The 14,033-nt window shown below is 41.4% G+C and overlaps 1 protein-coding gene across 1 annotated transcript in view; it reads left to right on the top strand.

The window, feature by feature from the left end:
• myo10 (myosin X) overlaps positions 1-14,033 on the top strand; it is a 172,598-nt gene that overhangs the window by 105,257 nt on the left and 53,308 nt on the right. Inside the window, exons 8-15 of the mRNA XM_028592842.1 lie at positions 935-1,019; positions 1,501-1,604; positions 2,350-2,479; positions 5,797-5,915; positions 8,289-8,435; positions 10,066-10,166; positions 12,730-12,796; positions 13,151-13,243. Coding sequence (XP_028448643.1) covers positions 935-1,019; positions 1,501-1,604; positions 2,350-2,479; positions 5,797-5,915; positions 8,289-8,435; positions 10,066-10,166; positions 12,730-12,796; positions 13,151-13,243 — 846 coding nt within the window. The remainder of the gene's footprint in view (positions 1-934; positions 1,020-1,500; positions 1,605-2,349; positions 2,480-5,796; positions 5,916-8,288; positions 8,436-10,065; positions 10,167-12,729; positions 12,797-13,150; positions 13,244-14,033) is intronic.

Here is a 14,033-nt window from a genome sequence, read left to right as displayed (position 1 = left end):
CTCATCTGATCTGTCTGTATGTATGTTCCAAACACATATACCACGTTGGTTATGCTAATTAATCTGCAGTTTTATGTTTGAGCACTGGGTGGAGCATTGCCTTTGGGAAGGCATAAAGGTAATTAACAGCCAGGGATACACAGGTGTGTGGCTACGGGGGAAAAGCAAACAGCTTTTCATCGTGTCAGGTTTGCGTGTCATTGTTAGATTACTAAAAGAAATGGATCACAGCACCGAAAATGCAGACAGATTGTGGACATTGATTATTGGCACGCAGAACACGCATCCAAGCAAGTTCTTCCCTGGTCCCACCTCATTGGCCTATTGTAGGATTTGGTAAAAGACTCTACGATGACTAAAGACTGTAAAGTTTGGAGGTGACAACAAAGAAGCAACGCAGAATGGGTGTGTGGGTGATGCTGCAAGAGCTGTTTGAGTGACCATCAAGTTCTCAGTGAAGGATGAAACTACAAACATTTGGCACATTTGACACATTTGGGGCGGCTGTGGCTAAGTGGTCGAGAGGTTGCCTGCCAATCTGAAGGTTGGTGGTTTGATCCTTGGCCCTGCAGTCCCATGTCGAAGTGTCCTTGGGCAAGACACTGAACCCCGAGCTGCCCCCGATGCTGTGCATCGGAGAGTAAATGTGTGTGAATGATTATCTGATGAGCAGGTGGCACCTTGTACGGCAGCCTCGGCCACAGTGTATGAATGTGTGTGAATGGTGAATGGTTCCTGTACTATGTTAAAGCGCTTTGAGTAGTCGTTGAGACTCGAAAAGCGCTATATAAGAACAGTCCATTTACATTTCAACAAGGGCGAAACTATGGGTTCAACATTGGGGGTGGAGGAGGGGTTGAGAGCTCTGCTTTTGAGCAAAATAGAAATTTTGAGCATATCAAACACCACTTACAGTGCTTCTCTTTCCCTGCAGAACCGAGTAGTCCGACAGAACCCAGGGGAGAGAAACTACCACATCTTCTACGCCCTGTTAGCAGGAACCAACACGCAGCAGAGAGGTAAAGATTAATTATATACAAAAGCTGTTTAGTGTTCATTTGCATTTTTATCAAACCCAAAGGTCCCCAAACAAAGTATTGAATCAGTTGTATTAACAGGTCAGGGTATTGTATTTTGGTGTGTGTGTGTGTGTGTGTGTGTGTGTGTGTGTGTGTTTGGGATGGCCAAAAATAGGGCTTAACAGCTTGCAAAGTACTGTGCCATATCTGCAATTATTGGCAGCCGCCACACATGGCGCAGACGTTGCTGCTTATACCCTTAAGAACTGAGTATTGTGCTTATTAAGTGATATTGTGAAGACCTGCTGCATGCCACCGGTCCATGACTTTGTGTATGTATTGTACTGCATCTGTATTATTTGTGTCCCTGTACCATTTTCTTCGTGTGGACATAAATAAATGGTTAAACTGTGTGTGTGTGTGTGTGTGTGTGTGTGTGTGTGTGTGTGTGTGTGTGTGTGTGTGTGTGTGTGTGTTGCAGAGGCGTTTGGGTTGAGCCAGCCTGACAGCTACCATTACCTGAGACAGTCCAGCTGCCTCGCTGACAAGACGATCAACGACCCCGGCACCTTTCAGGACGTCCTGGTACGAAGGACACAACTGGCTTCATCACTAAACATCCACCTTTTATTCATACACTACACTCATACAAGGCTGAGAGTATAAGGCTATAAGACCTCTAAATCCTGGGGTTACTTTCTTTAGAGATTTATTTTATGAAATCTTTTCTTTTTCAACACAAAAACAACAAATAGAAAGACAGAATAAAGCAAAAGCTACCAGTTCACAGAAAAGGGTGTACTTATTACACGTTACATTTTCAACCTGTTTATGAAATGTCAAAAATGAAGTTTGTGGATTTGTATTTTTTTTAAATGTTTTCAATATTATAATTATGTACTAGAACGTTATGTATTGTATCCCGAGATCATTTGATTTTGTGAACTTTAAAATGTTTTAAAGGATATATTCACATGCATTCAAACTACACATATATTATATATCATGTCCCACATAAATATGCATATATTTATGTATGGGAACTCTCTGAATATTTGATCCCGGTGAGACTGAAAAGTGAAAGCACTGCTGTCAAAACCCAAACCAGCAGGAACATAACATCAAGTCATTTTCTAACCTCCAAAACAGCCCAAAAGAGGAATCAGCTGCTGAAGACAGATTGTAATTAACAGCAGCTTTCAGAGATCTTTTCAGTCCGGACCCCAAAAAAAACCCCAAAATCAGCTGAGAACTTCAGCATGAGCCCAGAACGTGAAGCTGCGACCCAGGTTTTTCATCAGCTTCTTTTCCGTGTGTTTGTGTTTCCCAGAATGCCATGCGAACGATGCAGTTCACAGAGGAGAACATCGGGGAGATCCTGCGCCTCCTGGCCGGGATCCTGCAGGCGGGGAACATCGAGTTCATGACGGCTGGAGGAGCCCAGGTCTCCTCCAAATCAGGTCAGAGAGTTTTTTTATTTTTTCTAACTTCCCAAACCTTCTTTCACTTTCAGGGCCCTATTTTAACGATCTAAGCGCACGGCGTGAAGGTGTGTTTAGGGCGTGTCCAAATCCACTTCTGCTAGTTTGACGGCAGAAAAAAGTGTCCGTGTGGCCGGGCACATGGTCCTAAAGGGTTGTTCTTAGTGTCTTCATTAATCAGAGGTGTGTTTTGGGCGTAACATGCAATCAACCAATCAGAGATCATCTCCCATTCCCTTTAAAAGCCAGGCGCGTTTGGACCTTGGAGCATTGCTGTTATGATGGAGGATTTGCACCGTAATATTTTTATTTGTAATATTTTGCATGTGTGTGTGCTGCTGTGCGTCCCTGTGTGTGTAACAAGCATAGTGTGCGTGTGCTGTGCACGAGCCTAGGAGCATTTTACTAATTTGCTGTTAAAATAACAATGAAATGCTGCGTTATTGACTTTAGACCAGGTTTCTGTTGGTCAATGCCGTGATCACTTCCCGCTGCCTCAAGATAGCAATACGCCCAGAATGCACCTGAACACACCTCCCTGTAAGACCAGCACACCCATGGGTGCCAAGATGGTGCATTTGCTATTTAAACGACGTGGGCGCTGGACAGGAAACTGACAACTGCGTCGTTCTTAAACTAGCAAAGACACTTGCGTACGGCTTTGCGCTGCCTTAGTGTTTCTATTTTCCTGGCAGGGTGAGACTGTACTTGCAGGAATAACAACAGCATTATTATTATTTTTTTTTTAAATCTACCTATGTTTACATTAACCTGACAAGGACTTTGAGTGTTTGTGTGACTATATGACCAGACTCAAATGGGATCTACCGATTTTTATTTACAGATTTCAGGGGTGATCCAGAATGAAAATCTGCAGAATTTAGGGGACTGTTTTTTTTAAATGTTTATTTGAATAGGGACAGATGCTTAGACATAGATATTTGTGCAACAAATGTCCAATGTACAGCATCCCAGCATTTATAACTATTGATATTTTCCAATGGCCGTCCCTAAAAGGGCTTTTAAACAGTCATGAAAACAAACATTGAACATTGCCACAATTAAAATACATAAAGCACATACACCACCCCACGCCGTCCCACCCCCGTATATGACTACAGGTCTGAATATCAGTAAAAACTTCTTCAGTTTAACTTTAAAAAGCTTATTATTTTGGATTGCTTTTAGCTCAATGGGCAGCTCATCCCATGCCTTAGCTCCCTTAAAGGTCCCATGACTTGCTGCTTTTTGGATGCTTTATATAGGCCTTAGTGGTCCCCTAATACTGTATCTGAAGTCTCTTTTATATAGACCTTAGTGGTCCCCTAATACTGTATCTGAAGTATCTTTTATATAGGCCTTAGTGGTCCCCTAATACTGTATCTGAAGTCTCTTTTATATAGACCTTAGTGGTCCCCTAATACTGTATCTGAAGTCTCTTTTATATAGACCTTAGTGGTCCCCTAATACTGTATCTGAAGTCTCTTTTATATAGGCTTTAGTGGTCCCCTAATACTGTATCTGAAGTCTCTTTTATATAGACCTTAGTGGTCCCCTAATACTGTATCTGAAGTCTCTTTGATATAGACCTTAGTGGTCCCCTGTATCTGAAGTCTCTTTTAATACTGTATCTGAAGTCTCTTTTATATAGACCTTAGTGGTCCCCTAATACTGTATCTGAAGTCTCTTTTATATAGACCTTAGTGGTCCCCTAATACTGTATCTGAAGTCTCTTTTATGTAGACCTTAGTGGTCCCCTAATACTGTATCTGAAGTATCTTTTATATAGACCTTAGTGGTCCCCTAATACTGTATCTGAAGTCTCTTTTATATAGACCTTAGTGGTCCCCTAATACTGTATCTGAAGTCTCTTTTATATAGACCTTAGTGGTCCCCTAATACTGTATCTGAAGTCTCTTTTATATAGACCTTAGTGGTCCCCTAATACTGTATCTGAAGTCTCTTTTATATAGACCTTAGTGGTCCCCTAATACTGTATCTGAAGTCTCTTTTATATAGGCCTTAGTGGTCCCCTAATACTGTATCTGAAGTCTCTTTTATATAGGCCTTAGTGGTCCCCTAATACTGTATCTGAAGTCTCTTTTATATAGACCTTAGTGGTCCCCTAATACTGTATCTGAAGTCTCTTTTATATAGACCTTAGTGGTCCCCTAATACTGTATCTGAACTCTTTTATATAGACCTTAGTGGTCCCCTAATACTGTATCTGAAGTCTCTTTTATATAGACCTTAGTGGTCCCCTAATACTGTATCTGAAGTCTCTTTTATATAGGCCTTAGTGGTCCCCTAATACTGTATCTGAAGTCTCTTTCCTGAAATTCAGCCTTGGTGCAGAATTACAGCCACTAGAGCCAGTCCCACAATGAGCTTTCCATAGGATCTGCCATTTCTGTGTCTGTAGCTTTAAATGCTATTGAGGAGGAGAGAGGGGGGGCAAGGTGGAGGGTGGGGGTAAGGCCTTGACCAACTGCCAAGGCTGAATTTTTACAATTAATGTTAAAAAACCTCATAAAGTGAAATGTTCATGCCATGGGACTTTAATAGAGAATGATGTCTGGCCAAAGGAGGTTTTTCTGAAGGATATTTTACAGTTCCCTCCAATTCTGTTTGTATTGTAAGAAAAAAAAGTTGAAATTCTTTTTTAAAGGTCTAGTTAGATCAGAAAAGTGTTTGCGATGACATGTCAAGGACCTCTAGTGGTCATGTGACTTATGAATAGACCCAAACTATTTTTTATATACAGTATATACAGTTTTCAGCTGTGATACAGAGTGAAAATCTGCAGAATTTAGCAATTAGCCATTTCTTTTCTGGTTGGTGTGGAGATGTTTTAACATTCTGAATATTTTTTCATTAATATTTATTTTCTGTTTAAATTCTGCGGAATTCTGCGTCTGCAGATTCCATGTGACCTTGCTTATGACTGTAGTTTTTCAGGAACAAAGGTGTAAGTAGCAGCACTTTAGGCCATCTTTGGTACCGGAGTGAACAAATGCAAACGTGTTTAATATTCAAGAGTCAAAGGTAATGTTTGGAACAGATGGAGACAGCTGTTATGGGTTAATGGCCAGGCGATCAGGGAGACATGAGCAACAGGACTGATCTGGATGAATGAGAAGTAGGATGATGCTAAAAAGATAAACATGATCAGCACAACTATGCGTAATTATGAATTGCAGACCTCTTTTGCTCGCAGTTTTAAAAATGGAAATGTTCAATCCAAGCATCTCTGAAGTCTCTGATGATAAGCTTTGTGTGTTTCTTAAAATCAGCAGCTCTCAGCCGGACGTCCGACCTGCTGGGGTTGAACCCAGATCAGTTGGCCGAGGTCCTGACCCACCGGTCCATGATCCTGAGGGGCGAGGAGATCTGCACCCCGCTCACTGTGGAACAGGTGAACCACCTCTAATGATCTCCAGATCCACAGACTACCATCTACAGTACATTTCTACTCACACACCCGTTCATGTTTTTATAGACTCTATTTTCAGTCAGAATCAGATTCAGTGACACGTTTTATACCGCATATATCCTACCTCCAGGAAGTGGCCCAGGCTTTAAAGTCAATTTGACCATAGCGGCCAAAACATTGGAATTACAACTCCCTCATACTCTGCTTCTGACTGGCTAGTAGTCCTTACCTAGGTACTGTCAGGGCACGCCCTCATACTCTGCTTCTGACTGGCTAGTAGTCCTTACCTAGGTACTGTCAGGGCACGCCCTCATACTCTGCTTCTGACTGGCTAGAAGTCCTTACCTAGGTATTGTCAGGCCACGCCCTCATACTCTGCTTCTGACTGGCTAGTAGTCCTTACCTAGCTACTGTCAGGGCACACCCTCATACTCTGCTTCTGACTGGCTAGTAGTCCTTACCTAGGTATTGTCAGGCCACGCCCTCATACTCTGCTTCTGACTGGCTAGTAGTCCTTACCTAGGTACTGTCAGGGCACGCCCTCATACTCTGCTTCTGACTGGCTAGTAGTCCTTACCTAGGTACTGCACACGTGCGACTCCCAACAAAGATGGAACAGAAGTGCGATGCCTCACTCGGTAGCTAAAACAGAGAGCTCAACACACAGGGTGAAAAGAGGAGTTGCAGCAATGTGCAGTACGACAAAAATATGGTGTTTTTTGAAAATGAAACCATGTAAACCTAATCTGGTACAACCTCTAAACACAATTATGTACCTGAAAATGAGCATAATGTCAGCACTTTAAAGTCTAATGCTCTATCGACTGAGCTATCCCGGCCAATGAACCAATTAATCCCCATTCAAGTTAGCGGAGCGCTAAACAGGAAGTAGCTGGCTCGGCCGGCGGTGGTCTCTATGGGAAGTAGCGCCGATCATCCGGGTAATTTTATACGTGGAAGTGGAACTTTTTTGGCTTCATGCACCACTGAGCAACTCTCCTAGGATGAACAGGACCCAAATGTATTCAGTTAACAACGATGCAAAATAAAGAAAAGCAGCACATTTGAGAAGCTAGAAGCAGGGAATGTAAGGAGTTTTATTTGACAAACTATTCATTTTATTATCAGATTTGCTGTCAAATAATTTTACGGCGATCGACTAATCGTTCCAGCTGGAGGTCAGAGTGTGACTTTCAACAAACAATGAGAGTGAGAGCAAGGAATCTAATTTTAGCATAAACGAAAGCTTGGTTCTTTGCAATTAGTCCGGACTAAACAAACACTAGGCAAAGCATTGTTTAAGCTTTTCCGGATATTCTTTGCTTCTTGCTGCTGTTGTTGTTGTTGTTGCTGTGTCCCGACTGGGAGCTGCAGGAGACATGGGTTCAGCCTTCAGAGTCTGCAGGGAACTGGGTCCATGGTTAAATACCAGCAGGCTGTTTTTGTGTTGTCGCTGATTCAGCAGGGACTTTCAGGAGGTAAACTAAACATTTGTGGTGCCAGACCGGTTTCTGTGGAGGAGATAAACACATAGTCCTTTGCTGCTATGCTTTATTTACTTGCGGTCAATGAGCATTGTCTCTGGTAAAAAAAAATAATAAACCAATGAAAAAATAGGAGCGCATTAGGAGTGTCCAGACCGCATGACAATGAAAGTGAGAAATAGTTTATGTATCCATCCCGTGTTTCGGATCCGCTCCAAAATGTAATGGGTTCGTCTTTGGCCCAAGCTTTACCCTTCCACCTGGTTTCCTAAAAATCGGGCCAATAGTTTTCCTGTAATCCTGCAGACAGACAAATAAAAATAAAAAAACCAGACCAAAAACATGACCTCCTTGGTGGTAATAAGATATAAACCTAGACAGGGCAGATGAGAAGTTCGTCTTTTAGTATCATGAAACCATAACCCTAACCCCAAATCTGAAATAAAAACCCCAAACTGAACCTGCAACTGCAGCGATTATTAAAGTTAAAATTAAAATTATTATGCAACAAGAGCCATAAGGTGTAAATACACACAAAATTGTATTAACATACACTTTTTTTGTGTTGACTTTGGGTCCAATTGACCCGTTTTCAATTTTTGTTTTATATCAGAAAATATGGGACATAGAAATAAATATTAAATATTAAATTTAAAACGTTGGAAAAAGCAAAAACAAACGAAAAAATAAGTGTTTTTTTTTTTAAGGTTGACGGGAAGACAACACAAGGGTTGTAACTTGTAATTTTCTGTGCTAAACATTTTGTCTGAAATATAGTGGTATAATATGATAGCGTAAAACTACTAGTTTTCTGTTCATTCTGACTGGTGTCTGTTGTTTGAGTTTTGCGTTTCCCTCTGCTCGTCTGCAGGCGGTGGACTCCAGAGACTCCATGGCCATGGCACTTTATTCTCAGTGTTTCAACTGGATCATCCGCAAGCTCAACAACCGCATCAGGGGCAAAGAAGACTTCAAATCCATCAGCATCCTGGACATCTTTGGATTCGAGAACTTCGAGGTGTGTTTGAACTCGTGGGAAAGATTCACCGTGAAACAATTTTAAGGCAATGTTCACACGTGGTCCATCACACACACAAAAAGTTGACTAGGGCGCGTTTGTTTCTCTAGATCGCTCGACCACTTTGTTTTATCTTGCCCTGCTCCACATAGAGACAGAGCGCATTTAAGTCCCTCCTCCACCGGAGGGTAAAAGATCTCCCCACTACTATTCTCCATTGACTTGTACTGCATAAAGGTTCCTCCTCATCAACAGAAAAATGCCTAAAAACTGCTGTGTGGTGATATTCGCTACCAACAATGCAAAGATAAGCATAACGTAAGCTGGCGACCTGAAAAACTGAGCTTTTAGTAAGACAAAAGTGCATACGGATGTTAGGAATTGAGACTGTGGGATCCTGACACTAAGCTAACGTTATGTCCCACGTTACGTGTGTTAGCTTAACTTACAGACATATAGATAGCCTAAAAGTGACATTTGGATATTTGACCTGGTAACGAAATGCTTGCTGCAAATGTAACGTCGGGCATAACGTTAGCTTAGCGTCTCCGCATTCTCTGCTGATTCCTCACATCTGTATCCACTTTTGTCTTTGTAAAAGCTCGGTTTTAGGGTCAGCAGCTTATAAACACTTAGGCTATGGGTTATTTACCCTGTTGGTAGTTAATATCACCATACATCAGCTTTTAAGCATTTTTTCTGTTATTTGCCAGCAGACGGAATTGAAGAGGAGGCACCATCACACGATACAAGTGAATGGAGAGCGGAGAGTTGATTTCCCCTCCGGTGGGCGTGGCTTTCAGAGTATGACGAGATGTGCTCGGTCTCTAGAGCACTCTAGGATACTGTAGCAGTAGCTGCTGTGGGGTCAGCCCTATGTTCCCATAGCCCTATGGTCCCACAGCCCTTTGTTCCCACATTTCTAAGATTTTTCTTAAAATAAGGCCCTCTGTTCCCACAGCCCTATGTTTCCACATTTCTAGGACATTTTCAAAATTAGGTCTTGTGTTCCTACATTTCCCTTCAATTTAAGCCCTATTCTCCAACAAAAAATCTTAGGGGATAGGGGGTTAGGGTTACGGTTGGGGTTAGGGTGATAAAATCTGATACAAATTTATGAAAAAGGAAATGTGGGAACATAGGGACTAATTTAGAAAAGAATTCTTAGAAATGTGGGAACATAGGCATGCTCCCGCTGCTGTTATAGCAACCAAAGAAGCTCTTGGGTGCTTTTTGGAACCAAAACGCTTCCAGCTTCTTCTTTTTTTCATCAACAAAAGCCCCTTAGTCACCTTTTTCTTGTCAAACTCAACGCCAAGTGTGATCATGGCCTAACACTTACGAACCAAACGATCTTAAAACTCAGGGTGTGTCTGATATGAACCCAGAATCTAAAATTCTCTCAGGGATAAACAAAGTTTAACTGAATTAAATAAAATTCCACTGCCCCCCCAAAACAAGCACACTCAATTAAAGTCAACAATAAAAACGCTTTATTTCCCCATTTCCCCAAGTGTTTTAATCATTCTTTAATTGTCAATCAGGGAATCCACCGCAGGCTCCTTCGGTTCATTAACTCTCCGTCTGTGTTTTCTGTGTCTAACGTCTGCCCTATTTTGTCCCCCCGTAGGTCAACCGCTTTGAGCAGTTCAACATCAACTATGCAAATGAGAAGCTTCAGGAATATTTTAACAAGCACATTTTCTCCCTGGAGCAACTTGAATACAACAAGTAGGTGGAGGTTGTTTTACTAAGCGATGACTCGCTGTGTTTGTCGCTGCAAAAGTCTGTCGTCGTCCGCTAACTCAAATAAACCAAATGCAGGTTTTCTAACAAAACTTCAAAGTCTAATTTAACATTTTCATTGTTAGTTGATCTTGTCTACAACAACAGTCAGGTTTATTTTTAAAGAGTTTAAAGTTTTCAGGCAGGGCAGGGAAACCGTTTTTAATGCTTTCATTCAATGATTCATGCTTTTGTACGCATATTAGTTCAATATTGCTCAAATAGTAATTGCCCTAACTCATGCGTAATACCTAACACGGGACCAGGTTAGTTTGACCTAGTTTAGGAAAATAATCTTTATTTGTCATTATTTATTTCAGGGATAACTCTGCCCTGCTATGTGTCTACTATTTAATATTTATAACGAAACCAATATTTAAAGGATAGATCTTTTGTAAGTGTGGTTGAGATATACAGGAGTTACTGGTCTACAGCTGCCTCCATCGCATTGTTGCTCCCAACGCTTTAAGACACCAAAGTCACACAATAACACAAAAAAAACTAAGTGACCTAGGCAGCGGTAGAGGAGCAACTCCGGTGTTCTGCGAGGTAACATTTTTGTCAGAGGAGTCTGGTGGCTTAGATGAGCGCAGAGATAACAGTTTCCTGTGAGATAGGGGGTTTCTCAAAGCTCTTGACATGTTTTAAAACGATGAATGTGTGTTTTGTCTGGAATAAAATCAAAGTAAAATAAGATGTCATTAAAAAAAAAATATCAATATCTGTTACTATATATCTAAGTTCTGCGATGTAAAGTTACTGTTTTTGTCAAAAGAGTCGGGGCTTTGAAAAGAGCGCCAGACACCTTAGACAAAAACATTCATTTTAACATGGGAGTTGCTGCTCTACCGCTGCCTCCATCAGTTGGTTACTTTCATTTTGTCAGTTCCTAACCCTCTAAAACACCAAAGTCACACCATAACAAAAGCAAACTAATCGGTCGAGGCAGCGGTAGACCAACAACTCCAGTATTCTGAGGTAAAATTACTCTTTTTGTCTGTTGTTTCTCAAGAGAGAGCATAGATACCGACTTCAGTTCCCCTGTTGGAAAACGGAACATTTTGCTATTGGTTCCTCAAAGCTTTTGACATGTTTTAAACGGTGAATGTGTGTTCTCTATCGTATGGAGACTATCTTTCCACCGTTACATATTCCATATGTACAGGGATCATCTCCCTGAGGTCAGGTACATGGGTACTTCTTTAAGACACACCGGCTTGCCTGCCCACCTGTGCTGGCGTGGAATCACTGATAGTTTGACCGGAAGCGTTTCCAAGTGGCCTACAGCTGGAGAGGTAGTCTCTTGACTCCAAGAACCAAGGTTACAATGTAACCGAGCATTTTGTTTGGAAAAAAATGAATTTTTCATAACAAAACACGTTCTGAGTGAAATCAGATGTCATTGAACATGACATCTGAAGGCATCTGAGCTCTGCTTTGGCTAAGCTAGCATGGAAAATCCAAGCCCTGCCAAGTATTGGGATTCCACATATATATACACAAACATCATTTCATATCCACTCTGACCAAAATTGTTACCTGATGTTTCTCAATATTTAGAAAACACAGCTGATGAGGTCACCAGCCTGAAGGCAGTGGCTCCGAAGACCCACCAACACTTCACTTAGCTTCGTAATTTGCAAAGCTGCAGCCTTCGGAGACTGTATTGGCTGTGTTTTATTTTCTGGGTTGGGTGATTTTTGGATAAAACGGCACAAAAATGCTGTTAGCTGCCAACCTGGAAGCCCTTATTGTTGGACTTTGCTATCTGCACATGAGCATCTGTTCACAATCCATCAATTACTATCTGAAAAATCTTAATAACAAGCAGTCAGGGGTGCAGACATATTTCTGGTGGAGTGAAAGACTTGAATAGGACACGGACCACAGCTACACTACTACGTTTTGGTTTAAAAATGAATATCTTTCGCAGGGCCGGCCCGTGGAATAGGCAGCATAGGCAAATGCTACGGGCGCCAGCCGTCCACATAAGTAAAGAAAGGTTTCAAGTTATTGTACCTCATGTCCACACTACTCGGGTGTTTCCGAGCCACTAAAACGGAGACATTTGGAAACACTGCTGCCCCCCTTTTCTTTGAAAATGACAACACACGTCATTCAGTCTTATCGGTTAGGTAGCTTACATACCAGTTCCACCTCGTCGTCGCTCCAAGCTGATAAATCCCTGCTTTTACTTTTCACCGTTGTATTTTCACCTTCTACATCCATGATTTTCACCTGCAAAGTAACGTCAGACAATCTGCTTCCTGTTTACACCGGCACGCGCATGCCCAGTGTGTGTAAACAGTCATGTGATATGCGGTGTCAAGACGTGTTAATATGGACAGAGATTAATTCTGCTACTGGAGCTAAAACTCTTGTGTAGAAGGAGATCGTTTTTGTCTCAAAACGTCGCTTAGTAATGAGTTTACTTCCATGCTGTGCATTTCTTCATTTGCTGTAAAATGTCTCTGACCCCTGTCGTTTGTTCTGTGACTGCCTCCTGCAGGGAGGGCCTGGTTTGGGTCGACATCAACTGGATGGACAACGGAGAGTGTCTGGATCTGATCGAGAAGGTACAAAAAGGGGCGATTCAAAAGTCTTGAACTCCAGTTATGCACAAAAGAAAGTAGGATGATGCTGTTGACAAAGACAGTTTCCATAACTTTAAAAACACATTTCTAGAGAGTCTTGTTGCAGGTAAGATTAGGTATAACTCGGTTCTAAATAATGAGATAATAATGAGATACTTTGTTGAGGAGACATTGGAGACGATATTACTTCTAATATTTACCTGAAAGCAAAGAGGGAACTGAAACGGATGTATTATATGATTAGAAAAATAACAATAGAGATGAGATTGGACAGTCAACAATAGCAGTGAGGAATAGGACAACTGAGATGATAATTTTCTCTCTGTGTTTCCATAGAAACTGGGTGTCCTGGCACTGATGAACGAGGAGAGTCACTTCCCCAAAGCCACAGACGACACCTTACTGGAGAAACTCCACAGCCAGCACTCAGTACGTCTCCTTCTAACGCAGTAACAGTTGACGTTGTTGATCTTTCAGCAGGTTTTTTTAAATGGCAAGATTCACGTGAACACAGTTTATGCTTTTATGCTTTATGTATATGACGCTAGCAAAGCAACATAGTACAAAAAATAACCACAGCAGAAACGTCAGAAAGGTCGGACCTCTGCATTTAACCCTCTGGGGTCTAAAGCCGCATACGCATGATAGGCAGAATTTAATTCTGTATTATCGTTAGAGTCTTTCGTCCTCAGAGGGTTTTAAACTATATAACTTTAAACGTTACAATTAGTGCTGTGAATAACAGCAGAAATAAACACGTTTTTGAGTCATTTGTCCACTCGGAAGTGACTTTTGTGTTAGCGCTACGTCACAGTAATTTGGTCTATGGTAAAAGTAACAGCTGCAGGCACATTTATAATGTTGTTAGCATCTGTTGCTAACAGGATCCCTTGGCTTTTGAATCTGGAGCAAACAGCTTGACTTGATTTAATCACTGATGGGAGTGCAAGTAGTAAAGATTTAGAAGAGTTTAATTTGAATAAATATGAGCGCCAGTAAATACTGTATTTCAGTGAATACTTTCTTGGCTGTGCTCTTAGTGAAGCTTTACAGCCTTATTAAACTGCATTATGAATCGAATAAAAGACTATCGGATATTTCAAACTAGAGGCAGGAAGACTATTTAAACCCGGTGAAAAGGGTAATGGCTATAGGAGTTCATTCTTTACTCACACATTTGATTTTACAGCTTTTCTTTTGGCAAATATTTATTTAAAAA

Source organism: Perca flavescens, chromosome 12 (assembly GCF_004354835.1).
Source record: "Perca flavescens isolate YP-PL-M2 chromosome 12, PFLA_1.0, whole genome shotgun sequence".
NCBI lineage: Eukaryota > Metazoa > Chordata > Actinopteri > Perciformes > Percidae > Perca > Perca flavescens.
This window is presented reverse-complemented; position numbering and strand designations above follow the sequence as displayed.